Source organism: Phyllobates terribilis, unplaced genomic scaffold (genome assembly GCF_046119375.1).
Source record: "Phyllobates terribilis strain yellow unplaced genomic scaffold, ASM4611937v1 Scaffold_8__6_contigs__length_399053987, whole genome shotgun sequence".
NCBI lineage: Eukaryota > Metazoa > Chordata > Amphibia > Anura > Dendrobatidae > Phyllobates > Phyllobates terribilis.
In genome coordinates this window covers 113,046,785-113,068,145 of record NW_027362768.1, presented here as the reverse complement: position 1 = coordinate 113,068,145, position 21,361 = coordinate 113,046,785, and the positions used below count along the sequence as shown (strand labels likewise).

Genomic DNA, 21,361 nt, shown 5'->3' with positions numbered 1-21,361 from the left:
AAGCCAGATATGTAGCCAAAGGTAGAAAAGTTCAAGGGGGCCAAATACTTTCACAATGCACTGTAAATGGAACCTTGATGTAAAATTATGGCTGTGCAAACATCCCTCTCTTCAGAGGCTACGAGTAAAATAAATCTGTAAATCAAAATAAGTTCATTAAATTTGTCCAATTACTACACAACTGCAGATGCCAACATAATGTTCGGTTTTATTCTGTGCCAGTTTCGCGCTCTTATTCGGAAAACACAATCTGTGAGTAAATTAGGGGCTGTTTTCACCCAGGGGACTTTCCGATAACTCACATTTTTTTGATGTGTGTATTTGTAGATAACAGATGCAGATGGTCTACATTGGGGGAAAGAGTGCAGCAAATGTGTGTTACGAAAGCTAAAATGTGAAGTAGCTCTGCTCGGGATGCAGAACAAACTAGAGAAAACATAGAAGTCTCTTAACATTTTTAGACATCCATCAGCCAAAGTTTTACATCTGTTTGCATAATAGAAAGGTTTTGTGGTCTTTATGCTCTTTTTTTATTTATTTACTTTTTCATCTTTTTTTTTTTATTCTTTTTAAAAAGTATAAGCTTTTATGTGTATATATGAGAAATGGCACTATTTCTGACCATTATGTGACCTATAGTCTGCATTATTTATGCCTTTTATCCATCACCCATGACAGCGGCGATCTGCCCATCAAGGACAGGAAACAAACAGGCTTAAAAGGGGGCGCCTCTCTCCCTCATCAGTTGGTTTCCAGTCCTTGATGGGAGAACCTGTTACAGGCTTACCTCTATAATGAAGAAAGACGTCAAAGATTTTCTTCCCAGGCCTGGCCGGCCGGTTCAGGCAGAATTCCCTTCTCTGCCTCGACTGGTGCAAGGCTCCTCTAGGCGCCACGGTGGGCCCAAGGGCGCTTGTGCATGGTCGTGAGGTGAGTGGCGTTCCCTACCTGGGGATGGGCGGCTCAGGCGTGGCTCAGGCTGCAGGCGTTTGCAGGTGCCTTCCCTGTCCAGGATTCCCTTCCCACAACACGAGGTGGCCGAAGCCAGAAGTACCGCGCTCCTAGGAGAGGGGCAGGCCGATGACGCAGCCGGGGGCGCAGCTGATGACCTCATCAGGAAGCCCGCGTGACGCTCGCGCACACAGGGCGGATGCACCATTGTCACACCAGGAGTGTTTGAAAGTTGCAGAAAGGAATTCCCTAATAGTGGGGCATGTAGGACAGCAATGGAGGCATGCCGAAAGCTGTGCAGAGTTCACGTTCACGTGACTTGGAAGTAACAGAGGTACTGGGAGCAGGGGCCAGTATATAGAAGACTGGCACCACTGCTCAGATGCTTTCCAGCCCATCTGTCCGTTATTGTATGGTGGAGATAAAATTGAAGCATCAGCATGAGCAGCAGCAGCTGCTACATGGGAAGCCCCAGGAGCGAGTGGAGCGTCGTCGTCTTCGTGTCAGAGGAGGTGGAGCCGGACCACAGAGAAGTGTGGGTCTGCAAGCAGGTCCAGTCAACGAAGCTCCAGCAAGCTGGACGAATCTGCAGCCTCCAGGGATGATCTCCCGGTTGAGAAGGGTCCTTCCTCTAAACGGCACCATTCTATTGAGTCAAGGTGGTAAGTGATCTTTGTGAAAGTTCACTTGGTAATAGGATGTCCTCTCCTTTCTTGTCATTTTGCCAGGAAAAGAACTGTATTACTAAGACCAAGCACAAGGAGTGTGCTCTGTGCAGAGCCCTATTATCAGATTACTATCAAGAGTCAGTCAAGCATAGAACAGACAGTGGCAGAGAAGACCCCTAGCTTTACTACTGGCTTAAGATCCATCACTAAAGCAGAGATCAGCAAGGCCCTCTCTAAGAAAGGAAAGAAGAAATTGGAACTTGATAGTGATGTCCCCCCAATGTCAGATGTCTCTTCTATATCAGAATATGAGGCTAACTCAGCTAGTCCCTCCTCATCTGCCTCATCTTCGGATAGTGGCTCAGGGTGCCATTGTTTTCTTCTGAATGAAGTTGGACGGGGTAAAGCGGTCCGATCTACCATGGGTGTTGTGGACACTAGGCCTGAGAGATCAGTGCAGGATTTAAAGTTCCGTGGCCTAGATCAGAGGAAAAGGAGGTGCTTTCCGTTAAATGAGAAAATCCAAGGGTTAGTGCATAAAGAGTGGAAGAGGCCAGAAAGGAAGAGTTCCCTTCCCCCCTTCTTTTAAAAGAAAGCACCCTTTTGAAGAACCTTCTTAGTCTTTTTGGGACGAAGCCCCCAGACTGGATGTGGCAATAACTAAGGCTTCCAGGAGAGCCTCTCTGCCCTTTGATGATATGGCTGGCATTGAGAGATCCCCTTGATAGAAAAGCAGACACCTTTCTCAAGGGCACTTGGGAGACATCAGCGGGAGCCTTGAAGCTGGCAGTAGCAGCAACATGCACAGCTCAATCTTTCATGATCTGGCTGGAGCTGCTGAAAGTACAGTTGAAGGTGGCAAGGAAAGAAGTCTGGTCCACCATTCCACTGATGCAAGATGCAGCAGCCTTTCTGGCTGATGCCTCAGCTGACTCTGTGAGGTTGGCGGCAAGGTCGGCCGCCCTTTCTAATGCCACCCATAGGGCTTTATGGCTAAAGTGTTGGCTGGGAGATAGTCTCCTTCTGGCCTGGATAGCTCTTTGGCCTAGCCCGGGGCGAAATCCTCGAAAAAGCAGGAGCTGTGAAGAAGTGATTCCCTACTCTATTCATGCTTACCCAGAGGCGATCCTTTCCGAAGAGGAGATTTGTCCGAAGGAAGCCTCCTAAAGATCAAGACTAATGTGAAGATCGCACAGGAAAAGGTAGAGGCATGCTCTGCACAGCACGCCTCTGAACCAGCGGTGGACGCCGTGTTCTTTTTGCTGATCTCTCCTTATTTCTAAACTGCCTTCTGACGGACTATTTGACTATTTCACTGGGAATTTGCTCCATACAACCTATATCTGCAGGTAGACTGATGAAGGTCCTTTTGGACGAAAGAAGTTGCAATATCTTTGAGTTTTCTTATATGGTTTGGGACCCTACTTGTGCACCAACCCCGCAGGAAGTTAGGTAATTTTTTGCTTAAATTTGGTCCTGACAGCCTTAACTGACACGCTGTTTGAACCCACAGAATCAGCAACCCTTAAGGTTCTTTCCATTAACCCCTTTACCACCGAGGTTGATTTGCATGTTAATGACCAGACCAATTTTTACAATTCTGACCACCCTCACTTTATGAAGTAGTAACTCTGGAACGCTTCAACGGATCCCACTGATTGAGACTCTTTTTTGTGATATATTGTACTTCATGATAGTGGTAAAATTTATTCGATATCACTTGCGTCTATTTGTGAAAAAAATCAGAAATTTGGCGAAAATTTTGAAAATGTCGCAATTTTCAAACTTTGAATTTTTATTCCCTTAAATCAGAGAGATATGTCACACAAAATAGTTAATAACATTTCCCACATGTCTACTTTACATCAGCACAATTTTGGAACCAACATTTTTTTTTGTTAGGAAGTTATAAGGGTTAAAAGTTGACCAGTGATTTCTCATTTTTCCAACAAAATTTGCAAAAACATTTTTTTAGGGACCACATCACATTTGAAGTGACTTTGAGGGACCTTTATGACAGAAAATACCCAAAAGTGACACCATTCTAAAAACTGCACCCCTCAAGGTGCTCAAAACCACATTCAAAACATTTATTAACCTTTCAGGTGTTTCACAGGAATTTTTGGATTGTAGAAGAAAAAAATGAATATTTAACTTTTCACAAATTTTACTTTAGACCCCAATTTTTTTTATTTTTGCAAGGGTAACAGGAAAAAATGGACCCCAAAATTTGTTGTGCATTTTATCCTGAGCACTCCAAATTCCCCATATGTGGGGAAATATTACTGTTTGGGCGTACGGCAGGGTTCGTAAGGGAAGGAGCGCCATTTGGCTTTTTGAATGTAAAATTTGCTTGAATAATTAGCGGACGCCATGTTGCGCTTGGGGAGCCCTTGATGTGCCTAGAGAATGGAAACCCCCCCCCCCCCACAAGTGACACCATTTTTGAAACTAGACCCCTCAGGGAACTTATCTAGATGTGTGGTGAGCACCTTGAACCCCAAGTGCTTCACAGAAGTTTATAACATTGAGCCGTAAAAATACAATTTTCACATTTTTCCGACAAAAAATGTTTTTCAGCCTCCAATTCTGCATTTTCATAAGGGTAACAGGAGAAATTGCACCATACCATTTGTTGTGCAATTTCTCCTGAGTACGCCAATACCCCATATGTGGGGAAAATACACTGTTTGGGCGCACGGCAGGGCTCGGAAGGGAAGGAGCACTGTGTGACTTTTTGAACGCAAAATTGACTGGAATTGAGAGCGGACGCCATGTCGTGTTTGGAGAGCTCCTGATGCACCTAAATAGTGGAAACCCCCCCCCACAAGTGACCCCATTTTGGAAACTAGACCACTCAAGGATTTTATCAAGGGGCATAGTGAACATTTTGAACCTAGAGGTACGACACAGAATTTGATAACTTTAGGTCATCATATTGAATAAGTTGTCTTTAGTCTTGAGCGCAAGTGCTCGCTATTTGAGTTTGCATCGGGTACTCGGGTATGTACCATGTATCGAGTGACATGCTCGAGTCCCTGCCCTGCATGTTTCACGGTTGTTAGACATACAAAAAAAAACATGCGGGGATCGCTCGTGCATGGCAGGCAATCCCTGCAAGGTTTTCTTTGGCCGCAAAGCATATGGGGCGGAGACTCGAGCATGTCATTCGAGCACCCACAATACTCGGTGCATACCCAAGCACCCGGTGCAAACTCAAGTAGCGAGCACTTGTGCTCAACACTAGTCGCCATATCGTCATAATTTTTTTTTTTCTTTACTTTTGAAAAAATCTTAACCCTAGAGTTTATTTTTTACGCCATTCCTTGTGCGGTATAAGTGATTAGACGACCTTATTCATTGGGTCGGTGCGCTTACTGCGATGCCAGATTGTTATCGGGTTTTTATGATTGACAGCTGTCATACACTAAAAGACGCTTTTTTTTTGTTGTTGCAAAGACTAGTTTTTGCATTGCCATATTTTGAGAGTTATCATTTTTCCATATTTCGGCCAACAGAGCCATATGATGGCTTGTTTTTTGTGGGACGAGTTGACCTTTTTATTGGTACCATTTTCGGGCACATGACTTTCTTTTGTTCGCTTTCTATTCTGATTTTTGGGAGGCAGAATAAACAAAAACCAACAATTCAGGAATTGTTTTTTAGGGTTTTTTATGCCGATCCACGTGTGGTAAATTTGATAAGGCAGCTTTATTCTTCAGGTCAGTACGTTTACAGCAGTACCACATTTATATAATTTTTAATGTTTTGCCGCTTTTCCACAATAAAATCTATTTTATAGAAAAAATAATCGCTTTACTCTGAGAGCTATAACTACTTTTTTATTTTTCGGCTGCTAGAGCTGTATGGCGGCTTGTTTTTTGCGGGACAAGATGACGTTTTCAGCGGTAGGTAACATTTTTATTTTATACCATTTTTTGTTTGGCGGTATGATGATAAAGCATAATTTTTTGCTTTGTTTTTTATTTTATCTTTTTTACTGAGTTCACTAAAGGGGTTAACTAGTAGGACAGCTTTATAGGTCAGGTCGTTAGGGACGCGGCAATACCAAATATGTGTATTTTTATTGTGTTTTTTTTGTTTTTTTTCATATTTTTTTTTTATGGGTACAGCATATTTTTATTTTTTGGGGATTTTTTTTTTCATTTTATTTTTTACTATTTTTTTTTCACTTTCTGATACTTTTTCTTACTTTTTCTTACTTTTACACTTTGTTCCGCTATGGGACTTTCACTTTTTGCAGGCTGATCGCTTGTATAGCATAGAGATGCAGAGCAGCATCTCTATGCTATACAGGCTCTCAGACTGCGTGCACTGCGCATGATCAAAGTAACTTTCTTCTGCCTGGTGACGAGGATGTCGTCATGACGACATCGGGTCACAATGGCAACTTCCGGGACCCGGCACAGACAGTGCGGGACTCCGGAGAGGAAGTAAGTAAGCTGCGCTTACCTCCCCTTGCTCCCAAAATGCTGCAATCAACTTCAATCACAGCATTTTGGGGGTTAATGTGCTGGGAGCGGTACGGGACCGCTCCTTGCACATAGCACCGGGTGTCAGCTGTGATAATCAGCTGACATCCGGCGAAAAATCGCCCCGCACCGCTTGTGTGCATGTGCGATCCCGTAATGCTTAATAGTACATACCTGGTCCAATAGGCCCAGGCCAGTGCGACGTACTATTACTGATTACGTCAGACAGGGGTTAAAACAGCCTTGCTGGTAGCATTAACTTCAGCCAGAAGAATTAGTGATATTCAAGCTCTTTCTATAGCCCTGCCATTTACTCAAATCTTAGATGACGACAGGGTGATCTTTAAAGTGCACCTGTCAGTAGAATTGTGCTCAGTAAACCACATACACTGTCAGGTGGGCGTTGTTACACTGATTAAAATGATACCTTTGTTGATGGAAATCCTTGCTGTGGTTCTTTTATAATCTTTATTTTCATTTCTGCCATAATGATATGCTCGTGCTCTGGGGCGGGACTTTGGGGAGGGGCTGTAACTGGTGCTCTCATTATGTATGCCTATTTCTGGCCTCTGAAAGGTCACTCTGCTTTCAGTGACCTGCCTACTATTTAAAATACGGTCTTTGTAATGTCCGTGGCAAAGTGAAAATTTTCCCCTTCTCCCATGACAGCACCACCTGAGAGAGGGTATCCGCCCACCAAGGACAGGAACCTACTGAATAAAAAGGCGGTACCTCTCCTCCGCATCAGTTTTGGTTCCTGTCCCTGATGGGAGCCTCACCAGGTGGTACCTCACGTACCTGGATTATGGACGGTGCGGCCTGGAGGCCGTGGAAGCAGCAGATGGTCCCTGTTCCCAGCCCGTCTGGCTGCTGCCCGGGTCTGCGTGTGGGGAGGAGGTGCTGTTTTCCTTTGGATGCCTCCCCGCGTGCGCCGGGGCCTGCGCCTCGCAAAGATGAACTGAGCGCGCCGGCCGGCAGGTCTTCCGGGCTGCGCACGTGGGGGTCGCGTCGCACCCTGTGACGGAGCGCGCCGGAAGTCCGGGCTGCGCACGCGCCCTATCACGGAGTGCACCGGAAACCGGGTCTGCGCATGCGCGGGTGGGAAGCTGTCATCCCGCTGCAAGCGCGCCGGGTGCCGCTGGTCTGCGCACGCGCAGAGGCAGGTGGATCTGCGGGTAGCGCGCCAGCTGGCTAAAATTAAAAAAAAAAAAAAAAAAAAAAAAAAGAGAGATGAGCATGCTGCCGGAAGGGGAGGAGCTTAAAGGAGGTGGAGCCCTACTGCTTTTAAGGATGGGGAGCAATCAGGATGGCGGTGTCTGCATCCCCGCCATGATGAATGAGGAACCGCAGTCACCTGGGCAGCAGCTGTCACCGCCACAGGAAGTACAGCAGCAGCCACAGCCATCAGAGCAGCGCAAGCAGCTCAAACAAATGGAACGGGAATCTTCCCATCGACAAAGTCACAGCAGTGAGGGGCGTACGAGTTCCGGCAAGACTGGTCAGAAAAGACTTCGTCAGTCCGCCTCCGCCAGATGGGAGCCCTCATGTGAACGGCAACCACCGCCTCCGGTACCCTAGTCTGAACGGCAGTGTGGTGAGTGATCTTCGTGAAAGTCTCACCTTGAATAATGTGCTCTTCTCTCTCTCTCTTTTCCTCCTTCTTCTCCTTTTATTTCTTGGGGCAGGAGGCGAAGAAGTGTAGTGCTAAAAATAAAAACAGGGAGTGTGCTTTATGCAAAATCGGTCTTCCCACCTCCTGTGCCAAAAACCTTTGCTCAGACTGTATTCAGAAAACCATTGCAGAGGAGTCCCCCAAGTTTTCTTTAGAATTAAAGGATCTAATCCAGACAGAGGTCAGAGAGTCTTTAAGAGGCTTAACCTCAGTCAAAAAGAAGAAGCGAAAACTAGTTTCTTCAGAATTAGAGGAATCAGTGGAGTCCCGTTTTACGAGAGAACTGCCTTCCTCCTCTAATCACTCCTCATCGTCATCGGAGTCTTCGGATGATAATGGGGGGGGGCAGACCTTGTTTTTCGGTTGCTAATACTGAGAGACTAGTTAAAGCCGTCAGAGGGACTATGGGTATTACCGATACCAAAGTGCCCAGAACAGTCCAGGATGTTATGTTCGGGGGCGTAGACCAAAGGAGGAGACGCTCATTCCCGGTCAATGACCGGATTAAATCTCTGATAGAAAGGGAATGGAAGAAACCGGAGAGGAAGGGTCAGCTGCCGTCATCCTCCAAGCGGAGGTACCCCTTTGAGGATGAGGATGCGGCTAAATGGGACAAAACCCCTAAGATTGACGTGGCCATTTCAAAATCTTCAAAAAAATCCACTCTGCCCTTGGAGGATTTAGGAGCCTTAAAAGACCCGCTGGATAAAAAAGCGGAGTCCTTCCTTAAGCAAACCTGGGAGTCGTCAGCAGGGGCCCTTAAACCGGCAGTAGCAGCGACTTGCACTGCTAGATCTATGATGATCTGGCTTCAACAATTGGAAGACCAGATCAGGGGGAATGTGTCCAGGGAGAAAATTCTATCAGACCTTCCTCTTGTGCAGGGAGCGGCTGCATTCCTGGCAGATGCATCGGCAGATTCAGTTAGGCTGGCTGCCCGGTCTGCAAACCTCTCTAATGCAGCCCGTAGGGCGCTATGGCTCAAGAGCTGGCCAGGAGATGTGCAGTCAAAGTCTAAACTGTGCTCAATCCCTTGTGAGGGGGACTTCTTGTTCGGCAAAGGTCTAGATGACATCCTAGATAAAGCCGCAGACAAAAAACATGGATTTCCCACGGTGTCTGGTTCCCGATTTAACAGTTCCTTTCGGAAGAGAAAATACAGCCGCAGTAAAGCTCCCAGAGACCAAGGTAGCTGGAAAGAAGTTCAAGAGCAGGCCCAAGAACACTGTCAAAATATCAGCCCCCAGAGGTTTAGCGGAACAGATAGCCTTACAGCAGGAAGTTCTCTCTCTGCTCAGGAAAGGAGTTCTGGTGGAAACACCTGCACCCGAGCAAGGAAGAGGATTCTATTCGACCCTCTTCCTAATAAAGAAGCCGGACGGCTCCTTCAGGACCATTGCAAACTTAAAGAGACTGAACGACCATTTAATCTACAGGCCTTTCAAGATGGAAACAATAAAATCAGCCATAAAGATGTTATTTCCGGACTGTTTTATGTGCGTCCTCGATCTGAAGGACGCCTACTACCACGTCCCGATTTTGCCAGATCATCAACAGTTTCTAAGAGTAGCTGTACAATTCGGCAGGCACGTAAGGCATTTTCAGTTCGCAGCTCTTCCCTTTGGCATTTCCATGGCGCCGAGAGTCTTCACAAAAATCATTCTGGAGGTCACAGCGCACTTGAGGGAAAGAGATATTTTAGTCATCCCTCATCTGGACGACTTCTTAGTAGTGGGCAGATCAAGTCAACTCTGTGCTCTAGCCCTGGCGGACGTCATGGCCAGTCTAAGACGCCTAGGTTGGCTGTTAAATCTGGAGAAGTCAAGGCTGGAACCAAAGAGGGTTCAGTCTTTCCTGGGTCTCATTCTGGACTCGGAAAACCAAACCTGTCTTCTGCCAGAGGAAAAGAAACTGAAGATCAGATCCCTAACATCTCAGATTGTCAGCAATCCGACCATCACCCTGAGGAGTGCAATGTCTCTGTTGGGTACAATGACGTCTTGCATTCCGGCGGTTCAGTGGGCCCAGCACCATTCCAGATGTCTTCAACAGGAGATTCTGGCAGCGGACAGGCGGCTCAAAGGTCGCCTGAATGGGAAAATATCTCTTCCAGATGTTGTGATCAACTCCCTGGACTGGTGGACATCTCCGGTCAACCTATCTTTGGGGGTTCCTTGGACCTTCCAGGTGTCGGATACAATTACAACAGACGCAAGTGCGGAAGGTTGGGGAGCTCACCTAAGGGATCGTTCTGTACAAGGCCTCTGGTCGGACAGCGAGACAAGCCTCTCTTCCAACATGAAAGAGCTGTTGGCAGCCAGAAACGCGCTAAAAGAATTCAGTTCTGTTCTTCAGGGTCCTCACGTCAGGATAATGTCAGACAGCAGATCAACAGTCGCCTACATCAATCATCAGGGGGGTACCAGGTCTCTCCCTCTGATGTTAATAGCGGATCAGATCTTCAGGTTTGCCGAGAGTCGGCTGGTTACGCTCTCGGCACTGCATATAAAAGGGGAAGAGAACATAAAGGCCGATTTCTTGAGTCGTCACATCTTGAAACAAGGAGAGTGGGAGTTGAATCCAGCCGTTTTTCAGCAGATTGTGGATCGGTGGGGACAGCCCCAGATAGATCTGTTTGCAAACAGACACAATCGGAAGACCGAAACCTTTTGCTCCCTGAATCCAAAAGAGGGGGCGTTTGCGGTGGAGGCGCTGCAGATTCAGTGGGATTTCACTCTAGCTTATGCCTTTCCCCCTTTAGTACTGATCCCTACTATCCTGAGGAAGATCCGAGAGGAACGGGCGAGGGTTATATTGATCGCCCCGTTCTGGCCCAAGAGACCATGGTTCACTTGGATGAAGAGAATGTCCCAAGCAGATCCATGGGTTCTTCCGGACATCCCGGATCTCCTCAGGCAGGGCCCAGTCTGTCATCCCCAAAGAGCGGGCCTGCATTTGACGGCTTGGATTTTGAGAGGTCGCTATTGACGCAAAGGGGGTTTTCTCCAGATCTTGTTACTACCCTTCTAGCAAGTAGAAAGCCGATAACAACTAGAATCTATGGTAGAACCTGGGCTAAGTTCTTGTCTACCTCGGGTCAGTCTGCCAAAGGGAGGGTTCCTATTGAGGCCATACTAGAATTCCTCCAGAAGGGGTTAAACATGGGACTAGCCACCAGTACTCTTAAGGTACAGGTATCGGCTCTGGGGGCACTGTATAATTATGACTTGGCAGCAAATAGATGGATCATTAGATTTATTAAAGCCTGTCATAGATCCAGACCTATTCCTGTTCCAAGAATGCCTCCTTGGGACCTTAATTTAGTTCTGGAAGCATTAACCAAACCTCCCTTCGAGCCCTTAGAGAAGGTTTCAGAAAAAATCTTAACTTTAAAGACTGCGCTATTGGTGGCCCTGACATCAGCTCGTAAAGTCAGTGACTTACACGCACTATCCGTTAACCATCCATTCACTCAAGTATGTATGGATAGAGTAATCTTAAGACCAGACCCGGCCTATCTTCCAAAGGTAGCCTCCAAGTTCCATAGGACGCAAGTAATCACTCTCCCTTCCTTCTATCCTAATCCTAGGGATTCTGAGGAATATAAGCTTCACACCTTAGATGTTAGGAGGGTGTTAGTCCAGTATTTGGAAGTGACAAAAGCCTGGAGAAAGAGTGACGCTTTATTTATATCCTTTCAGGGGGCTAGGAAAGGACTTAAGGTTACAAGGGGGACCATAGCTAGATGGGTCAGGGATACTATTACCTTAGCCTACTCTTCTAGCAATCTGCCGGTTCCTGAGAACCTGAAGGCCCATTCCACCAGAGCGGTAGCTGCTTCCTGGGCTGAGAAGGCGGATGTGCCCATCGACATTATATGTAAGGCGGCAACTTGGTCATCCCCTGCTACATTTTACAAACATTACCGTCTTGACCTTTCCTCTTCTACTGATCTGTCCTTTGGTAGAAGGGTGTTGCAAGCGGTGATCCCTCCCTCTGGTATTTAATCTCTATAAATCTCTCAGGTGGTGCTGTCATGGGAGAAGGGGAAAAGATCCTAGTTACTTACCGGTAACGGGATTTTACAGAGCCCATGACAGCACCCTATTAATTCCCTCCCCTTTATCACTGTGGTGTGCACTTTTTTTAAGGTGTTTAGTACATATGTTGAGGTGGTGGTTATGTATTAACCTGTCTTCGGAGGCCCTCTCATGCTCTGAAACAAAAAACTGATGCGGAGGAGAGGTACCGCCTTTTTATTCAGTAGGTTCCTGTCCTTGGTGGGCGGATACCCTCTCTCAGGTGGTGCTGTCATGGGCTCTGTAAAATCCCGTTACCGGTAAGTAACTAGGATCTTTTCATTCCCCAAAATGGCCGTCGCTCATGCGCAGTAGCATCTTTCGTTTGCCGAAAGTGTAATGGCATCCACCTGACAGTGTATGTGGTTTACTAAGCTCAATCCTGCTGACAGGTGCGCTTTAAACCAGATCCGGCATACCTTCCTAAGGTAGCGAGTCGGTTCCATAAGCTACAGGGAGTCTTTCTTCCCTCTTTTTGTTCCAATCCAAAGAACCAGAAAGAGGAGAGATTGCATACTTTGGATGTTTTATGTGTAGTCAGATACCTTTCAGCTACTAAGGACTGTAGAAAGGATAGTTCATTTTTCGTATCCTTCCAGGGTTCTAGGAAAGGGTGTAGGGCCTCAAAACCCACCATTGCTAGGTGGATTAGATATGCCATGTCTCTAACCTACTCATCAAGCGGCAAGGAAATTCCAGAAGGTTTAAAGGCTCATTCCACTCGGGCCGTGGCAACCTCCTGGGCAGAGAAAGCGAATGTCTCAATAGAAGAGATTTGTAAGACTGCTACCTGGTCCTCTCCTTCCACATTCTGTAGACACTATAGATTAGATATGTGTGTGTCTGCCGATCTCGCCTTTGGGAGAGGGGTGCTCCAGGCTGTGGTCCCTTCCTAGATTATTTGTTCTCTGTAATTTTCTCGTGGTGCTGTCATGGGTGATCGATAAAGTCGCAGTTACTTACCAGTAACTGGATTTTTCGGGAACCCATGACAGCACCCTTGTATTCCCTCCTGTCACGAATGGGTGAGCACTCCTTTTACTAACATTGTGATTCCACACTTGCAGGTGTCATGTGGAGGTCCTCACATGGTCTGTAATACAACTGATGTGGGAGAGAAGGTGCCGCCCTATTAGCCTGCAGGTTTCCTGTCCCTGGTGGGCAGATCCCTTTTATCGTGGTGCTGTCATGGGTTCTGAAAAATCCTGTTACCGATAAGTAACTAAGACTTTTCCCCAGGCTTTATTCCCTGGAGGCTACAACAGTTTCCCTTCCTGCTCTACTGCTTTCTTTCTCTCACTTCTCCCCCTCTTCATAGACTTCTATAGGCAGCAGGCATTGTTTGATCATTCACTGAAGACAGAACTGTAGACAGAACTGTAGACAGATTTCAGCAGTCTTTTTAAGTTGAATAATCCGTTCAGGGGGTGGAAGTGATGAGTGGAAAAAGTTTCTTAATTTCGCTGTTTTATTTACATATAAAAATGCTAAACCACCCCCTTCCTCAAAATAGATACTGTAATTTGGTCAGTAGGGGTTACCCTTTTAACTTGTGCTCTGTACACTAGTGAGTCATCAGACTGATATGAATAGCCATGGAAGGGACCATGGATACTAGCTCCCTCCACGACTATTAATATCACCCTCAGTAGTCCCAGAAATGGCGCATCCATAAGATGCGACAAATCTGGCACTTAGCCTCGCTCTTCCCTCTGCCCTGTAGCGGTGACAGTGGGGTAATGGGGTTGGGGTTCACGTCAGCCTTATATTGGCGGCTAACGTGAAGCTCAGGTTAGTAATGGAGGGCTGATGAGCCCCAGTGAGCTAACCACTGGGGGAGCATTCTTGAGAATGCTCCCACGGAGAGGTCACGTGACCGATCAGCCGATGCTCACGTGACCGATCAGCCGATGCTCACGTGACCGATCGGCCGATGCTCACGTGACCGATCAGCCGATGCTCACGTCACTGCAGGTACTATACTGACAGGACCTGCGGTAACGAGCCCGCTCCCCACAGTGCACCGCCAGCCTCCGGGAGGACAGGATCACTGCCGGGGACCAGGAGGACATCATGGGTGCCGGATAGGTGAGTATAAAAGTTTTTTTTTTTTTTTTTTGTTTGTTTTTTTTTTATACACTGCGAGCACATGGGCTTGACTGGGCAGACTACTGCTCCTATCAGCGAGAGCGGCGATCGGATGAAGGGAGTAGTAGCCTCCTTTCCTGACCTGGGTACCACACGCAGCGCTTTTCCGCTGCGAATTCGTGGTCATTGACTTAAATTGAAACGCAGCAAATCCACAGGTTACCTGCGGTTTTGCTGCATGTCAATGGGCTCGAATTTGCGGCGGAAACGCCCGAACAATGGTAGTGCTACGTTTTTTTAATGCAATGCAAATATGGAGCGGAAATTTCCGCATCGTGTGCACAGCACATGCAGATTTGCATTGCAATGCATGGTTGACCAATTACAAGCGTTTTTGATGCATTTCTGCATTTGCTGCAAAAACGCTTTTTGTTACATAGCCTAACGCTATTAACCTGCAGATTAACCACATATCTGCAGATTAACAGTGTTATTTCTGATGACAGGATCCCTTTAATTTTGTACGACAACACTTCAAATAAAATGGCGCCAAAGTCAGTGCATGCGCATACCGCTCTTTCAGGCACCATTTTTTTTTAAGACCCTGTCTGCGAATTCGCATATACAGTGTCTTCAATAAAATGGCCCTGGATAGCGCGGTATACACATGCACGGACTCTGGCCCCATTTTATTGCATTAATGTATTACAATGTCAAAATAGCAGTGTGCATGCACCACCCATTGCCATTATCCCAATGGCCGGCGCGTGTGCACTGCTATGTTGATGTTTTAATACATGACTTCAATAAAATGACACCGGACTCGGGGGGTGCTCATGCCACGATCTCCGGCGCCATTTTATTGAACACACTGTATATGCAAATTCGCAAACAGTATCTTGAAAAAGAAAAATGGTGCCGGAAATGTATGACTAAAAATGCTCGCCACTCGGGAGTAGAACAGGTTGAATAGCTAGTAAAATATAACCTGCACAGTTCTGACACTGAGGACTCTTGTTTAATGGGATTTTAAGTGATGGTCTATTTTTAGGGCAAGCTGTTAATATATAATCACTAGTGTTGAGCATTCCGATACCGCGAATATCGGTCGATACCCGATATTTCAGTATCGGAGTTCCGATACTTTTAGAATATCGAATACCGGAATCAGAAGTTCCCATAATGCCTGCGCTCTGCAGTGTCTCTGAAGGATGACAAGCTGGATGGCAGCGCTCAGCTTACTGTATTTGTCATTTAGTGTTAAAGGATGTATTAAAAAAACGAATAGTTATACAGACGGCTGGGGCTTATGTTTGAAGCCTGGGAAGGGGGTAATACCCACGGAGCTTCCCACGCCACTAATATCAACCCCCAGCTGAATACCTAGCCTTTACTAGCTATTAAAATGGGGGACCCCCAAAAAAATGACGTGGGTTCCCCCCTATTTTAATAGCTAGCAAAGGCTAGGCAGCCAGCTGGGGGCTGATATTAATAGCCCAGGAAGGGTGCCATGAATATTGGCCCCCTCCCAGGCTAGAAACACCAGCCGTCAGCCGCCCCAGAAATGGCGCATCCATAGGATGCGCCAATTCTGGCACTTAGCCTCGCTCTTCCCACTGCCCTGTAGCGGTGGCAGTGGCGTAATAGGGCTGGGGTTGATGTCAGCTTATAATGCCACCTGACATCAAGCCCAGGTTAGTAATGGAGAGGCGTCTATAAGACACCCCCATTACTAACCCCATAGTCGAAGTTAAAAAAAAAACTAAAAAAAAAACACCCAGAATAAAGTCCTTTAATTGAAATAAAGACGTATTCCTTTAATGTTCTAAATTAAACCATACTTACCATCACGCCCATTCCAGCTGAAGCCAACGATCTCCTGCAATAAAAGTAAAATAAACAACCAACATCATCCTTACCTTTCCATGGTTCCCAGGATGGCTCCAGAGAGCTGGAGCCGTGCTGGGAACCATGGAAAGGTATGGATGAGGTTGGTTTATTATTTTACTTTTATTCCAGAAGACATTGGCTTCAGCTGGAATGGGCGTGATGGTAAGTATGGTTTAATTTAGAACATTAAAAAATTGTGTGTTTATTTCATTTAAAGGACTTTATTCTGGGTGTTTTGTTTTTTCTTAACTTTGACTATGGGGGTGTCTTATAGACGCCTCTTCATTACTAACCTGGGCTTGATGTCAGCTGGCATTATAAGCTGACATCAACCCCAGCCCTATTACCCCACTGCCACCGCTACAGGGCAATGGGAAGAGCAAGGCTAAGTGCCAGAATTGGTGCATCCTATGGATGCACCATTTCTGGGGCGGCTGACGGCTGGTGTTTCTAGCCTGGGAGGGGGCCAATATTCATGGCACCCTTCCTGGGCTATTAATATCAGCCCCCAGATGTCTGCCTAGCCTTTGCTAGCTATTAAAATAGGGGGGACTCCACGTCATTTTTTTTGGGGTCCCCCATTTTAATAGCTAGTAAAGGCTAGGTATTCAGCTGGGGGCTGATATTAGTAGCCTGGGAAGCTCCTTGGGTATTACCCCCTTCCCAGGCTTCAAACATCTGCCCCAGCCGTCTGCTTAACCTCCGCTAGAGACTAAAATTACGGGGAACCCCATGCCAATTTTTTTTTTTTTAATAAATGCTTTATTTTAACACTAAATGACAACTACAGTAATCAACACTATCACTGTACTTCTTATATATGTGACTGACATGTTTCTATGTATATAATCTATGTGTGATGCTCTATTCTTTCTATTCTAAATTGTCGGGTACCGATGCGGAATTGCCGGCCGGCTTTTTTAAAGAGACAGTGCATGAAAACACTATTATTTTTTTTAATAAATCCTTTAACACTAAATGACAAGTACAGTAAGCAACACTGTCACTGTACTTATTATATATGTGACTGACATGTTTCTATGTATCTAATCTATGTGTGATGCTCTATTTTTTCTGTTCTAAATTGTCGGGTACTGGTCTATGCCGCTGCTGAATTGCCGGCTTTTCATGTAATTCATTCTACATTATTCTTAGTTGTTTTCCTTCATGTAGAATTAACCTACAAGAAAAGAAAGGGTTTATTTTCATTCCGATATTTGTGTCCCATTGACTTGCATTGGTTTCCAGTATTGGAATCGGCGATATCCGATATTTTTTGGGTATCGGTCCGATCCGATATTTCCCGATATCAGAAGGTATCGCTCAACACTAATAATCACTTGTGATCAGACCTCCGAAAACCCTAATAATCAACACAATGAAGGGGCAGCAATGCTCACTGCAGTACCCATCATAGCACCCAGCACTGCGACATCCATACCGTAATGGCTGTGCCTGGTACTGCAACGTTGCTCCATTCATATGGACTAACACGTCTGTTCTTCTAATTTACTTGCAGTAGATCATTTAGTTTAGGTTTTTTTTTTGTTTTTTTTAAGGCATCACTTACATCTTTAAGTGTTTTTTTATTTTATTTATTTTTTGTTCTTTATTCTGTTTTTTGCAGCTGAAGGAAGAGATTGAAAAACTTGAAGATAAAGTAGAATTTGCCAATAACGCTTTGAAAGCGGACTGGGAGCGATGGACAAAAAACACGCGGACTGATTTAAAAGCTACTTTTCTAACCATGGCCGACAGCAGGATCGACCATTATCAGGAGGTGATGTAGTTCATTAGTTTTGTTGGGTTTTTTTTTTTGTACTGAAAGTCTACGTAACCATTTATTACCGGCTGTTATTACCACCTGTTGTAGTTTTTTACTTTTGTGTTTTTTACATAACATCTCATGTGGAATATAAGAGATGACCAGCCTCAGAAGATTGTTGACTGTGTGGTTGGAATTACTATGAAATGGAGATGGTAATTTATTACCTCTTTTCCATTTATACGTTTATGATTACTTTTCTCGCTCTGTCCTCACATTATTGAATGGTTGTAAGTAAACCGATGGACAATTTAGGCCAAGTAGTGCTCCGCAAATTGTAAACTAGAATGTGCTCTTTTGTTAGAGTCCTTTTACCATTGAATCCTCAGCATTCAATTTCGTCCTCGCTCCAGTTTAAGCAGAATTCTTTTATATTTTATTATGCTGTGAAATTAGCCGTGTCTTAGCAAATTGTTTTTACTAACATGGCACAGCGGTGCTGAGTGGAAACTATTCAAGATTAATACCATGAAATGATGCATCTTACAAATCGCCTCACTGAAATATACTTAGTTAAAAAAAAAAAACATCTGGTCTTATTTCAAGAATTTAAATACGGTAAAACCTCACCTAGGGCTCATTCAGATGTCCGATTTCTCTGTACAAGTGCTATCCTTGATTTTCACTGATAGACTATCAGAGGTATGAGTGTTATGGGGCCATTCGGGGACTGAGAGGTCCCCAGAAAATAACGGAGACCTCTTCGATTTTGATCTGAGGATCGAATCAAAATCTGTAATACAAGTCAGTGGGTCAGTAAAAAAATTGGACCGCACTCGGATGACACGATTGTCACAGACTGTCAGATTAGAGAAGATTGTTATATACAGGAACAAACTGAGTATTATCTGACAGAATTGCAGGGGTGCCAATACTTTCGGCCACCACTGTATATCAATTTTTTTTTTTTTATTTCTTAACATATGAGAAAATCGGAAGACACTCGCACCACAGTATGGTACACAAGAAAGTTGGACATCTGAATGAGGCCTTATTCAGTGGAGGAAAAAGGGGCCTAGTTATAGGGACAGGTACGCACAATACTTGCCGCTCATACTTGTGACTTGGCAGGTCTATGTAGATGTGATATCACTGACCTCATTTGCGGAAGTGATCGGAACTGAAGTACCATATTTTTCATATTAAAAGACACTTTTTTACCCCAATATTTGGGAGGAAAAAGGGGGTGCGGCCTATAATGCGAAGGTATGGTATTTTACCTGAGGGGCGGCGTCAGTAGAGCGGGGTCACAGATTGAGGAGGTTGGCGGCTGCAGCAGGAGTGAGGCGATGCTGCTGGCCCCGTCCTCTTAGAAGAGGCAAGTTTTGAGCAGAGGTCCCCTCTCCCGTACATAGCCCTGCGGTGAGCTTTGGGAAAATGGCCACCGGAGCATGCGCAGATTGAGATCTCGGGAGACGAGATATCTGGAGACGAGATATCGTCTCTCGAGATCTCGATCTGCACATGCGTTGCCTCCAAGCCATTTTCCCGAACCCCACCACAGGGCTATGTACGGAAGAAGGAACCTCAGCTCACCGCCGACTTCTGTGGACTGGGCCTGCTGGATCGCCCCACTCCCGCCACCATCCTAGTCCTCCTGAATCAGCGACCTTTCTGAGAGGACGAGACCTGCGGCATCGCCCCACTCCTACCGCAGTCGCCGCCGACCTCTTGAAGCAGTGACCCTGGCTCTTGTGATCCCCACTCCACTGCTGCCACCCCCCAGTTAAAACCGATTTATAAGGCACGCCATTTCATTTAAAAATAAAAAATGTTCCCATTTTCTACCCCAAAATTTGGGGTGCATTTTATAATCCGCAAAATACTGTAACTCTTTTTAAAGCGATTTTACTGTGTATTAGATATGAGCCAAAAATTAAGCATTTCCCTGGAACATTATCCTCATTGGTACATACAGAGCAAGGCAGTGCAAACTTCTTTGTTCGGCACTTGAATGCCGGAATCCAGGTGCCTCTTGTGATCACTAGTCTTTTTAGGACTATTATGTTTGTTAAACCTTGAGTTGGTGGGAATCTAGTACTCGCTAGAGGCTCCTAGGACGCCGGCATACGAGTGAAGGCAAAAGCAATTCCCTATGCCCTAGTCCGTCTGTCATCGAGTACTGAAGTGGACACCTCACCAGTGCAGATCTTTTTGCTTATTTCTATATTTTCATTGCCATCAGAATTATATATTGTAGTGTTAAACCACTTCTAGACCTCACAAAATAGATTAGGCACTGATAAAAAATGTTGTACTTCCTAAGTCCCACGAATGTATCAGATTAAAGTTGGCCAAACCTGCCAATTTTGGTGGGACCTGCTGCCAATTTAATGTATCTAAAGGTCTTCCTGCTCTTTCACCATAGGTGAGATTGGGTCAGAGAAGAATCAGAGAGTTTATATTTGCACTCTGGATTCCTTTGTTTTCCGGGGAGATAAGCTGCTACCAAAAGTGACCTACTGTGGCTTACTCCACTATTCATATTGCTCTCTCTGTTGTGTATGGGCATTTTATAGGCGAGGAAAATTGATATCTCAAAAACAACCATTCATCTTCAAATATCCTAAATAATTGTGACGCTCGCAAGCCCTGCCCTGGGAAGATGGGGTACTCGGAGCCGGGTCAGATGTTGAGGACGAGGATGCAGTCGTGGCCTTGACCCGTTCCGTGCCCTGGGCCGTCACATTGAAAATGATGTTAGGGCTTTCCGGGTTGAGTGGTAATTGTCGACTACGCCACCTGTGGTGTCTGGTGATGCGCCACCAGCGCCGCTACAGTCCGCTGAGGCCCGGTGTCATGGCGGCTAGAGTTCTCGCTGCTCCCCACAGGCGGAGCGCGGCCTCAGGGCAGGCAAGTCAGGATGAAGGGGGTAGTAGTAGTAGCGCGGGGAGTGCGGGCACCGCGTCGCGTGGTATGGCGCGTAATGAACAGTCCGGAGGCCATAGGGATGAATTTCCAAGGCTTTACTCAGTTCTCAAAAGCAGCGCAAGGCTTCTCCCTGCTCCTCGCGGAGTACTGCGGCCACCAGGGACGGGGGTCCGACTACCTCCGAGGAAGTCCAGTGTTTGGTAGCGTCCCTACACCAGAGTGTTCCTGCACTACAGACTTTACCCCTTCCCGTCTGTGCGTGTGTAGATAGGCCAGGTCTCCCTCTGAGCTCCTCTCAGGTGTATGGCTCGGGTGGCAATTCCTCTCCATCCCAAGCCCGGCGGGATCCTCAGGGCCTAACCGGGCTTTCCCGTCCTGGACATAGAGTACGAGGTCGGGTGTCGGGGGCCGGTACCCCTCTTGCAGCCGGAATCCCTCTGAATAGATCAGGTAAGCGAGGACAGGTGGCGTGCTCCGCTCCATCTGCATCCTCCCCGGGACCCATTTGCTAGGGAGCCACACTCTAAAGCTCCCGGGCCTTCTTGATCCTGGTCCTTGGCCGGGTTGAGACATTCCTTGTCTGCAACCTTCCTCTCGTCCCAAGGCCAGGGTACGAGGGCTGTGTCCCTTGCCGGTGCAGGCCCACACAGGATCTGCGCTCCCGGAGGGAACGCACATTACACACAGTAGTTTTACAGCAACCAAAAAGGACCACTAAGAAGGACAGGTCCACACAGGACCAGGTTTGAACCAACAGAAAGACCAAGATCAAAGATGGCATTCTATTAAATATGAAATTAGAAGTGTCACTAACTAACTGTTCC

The 21,361-nt window shown here is 46.2% G+C and overlaps 1 protein-coding gene across 2 annotated transcripts in view; it reads left to right on the top strand.

The window, feature by feature from the left end:
- SNX7 (sorting nexin 7) overlaps positions 1-21,361 on the top strand; it is a 120,936-nt gene that overhangs the window by 79,576 nt on the left and 19,999 nt on the right. For both annotated transcript variants that reach the window (XM_073643233.1, XM_073643234.1), the window contains one exon: positions 17,469-17,621. In XM_073643233.1, coding sequence (XP_073499334.1) covers positions 17,469-17,621 — 153 coding nt within the window. The remainder of the gene's footprint in view (positions 1-17,468; positions 17,622-21,361) is intronic.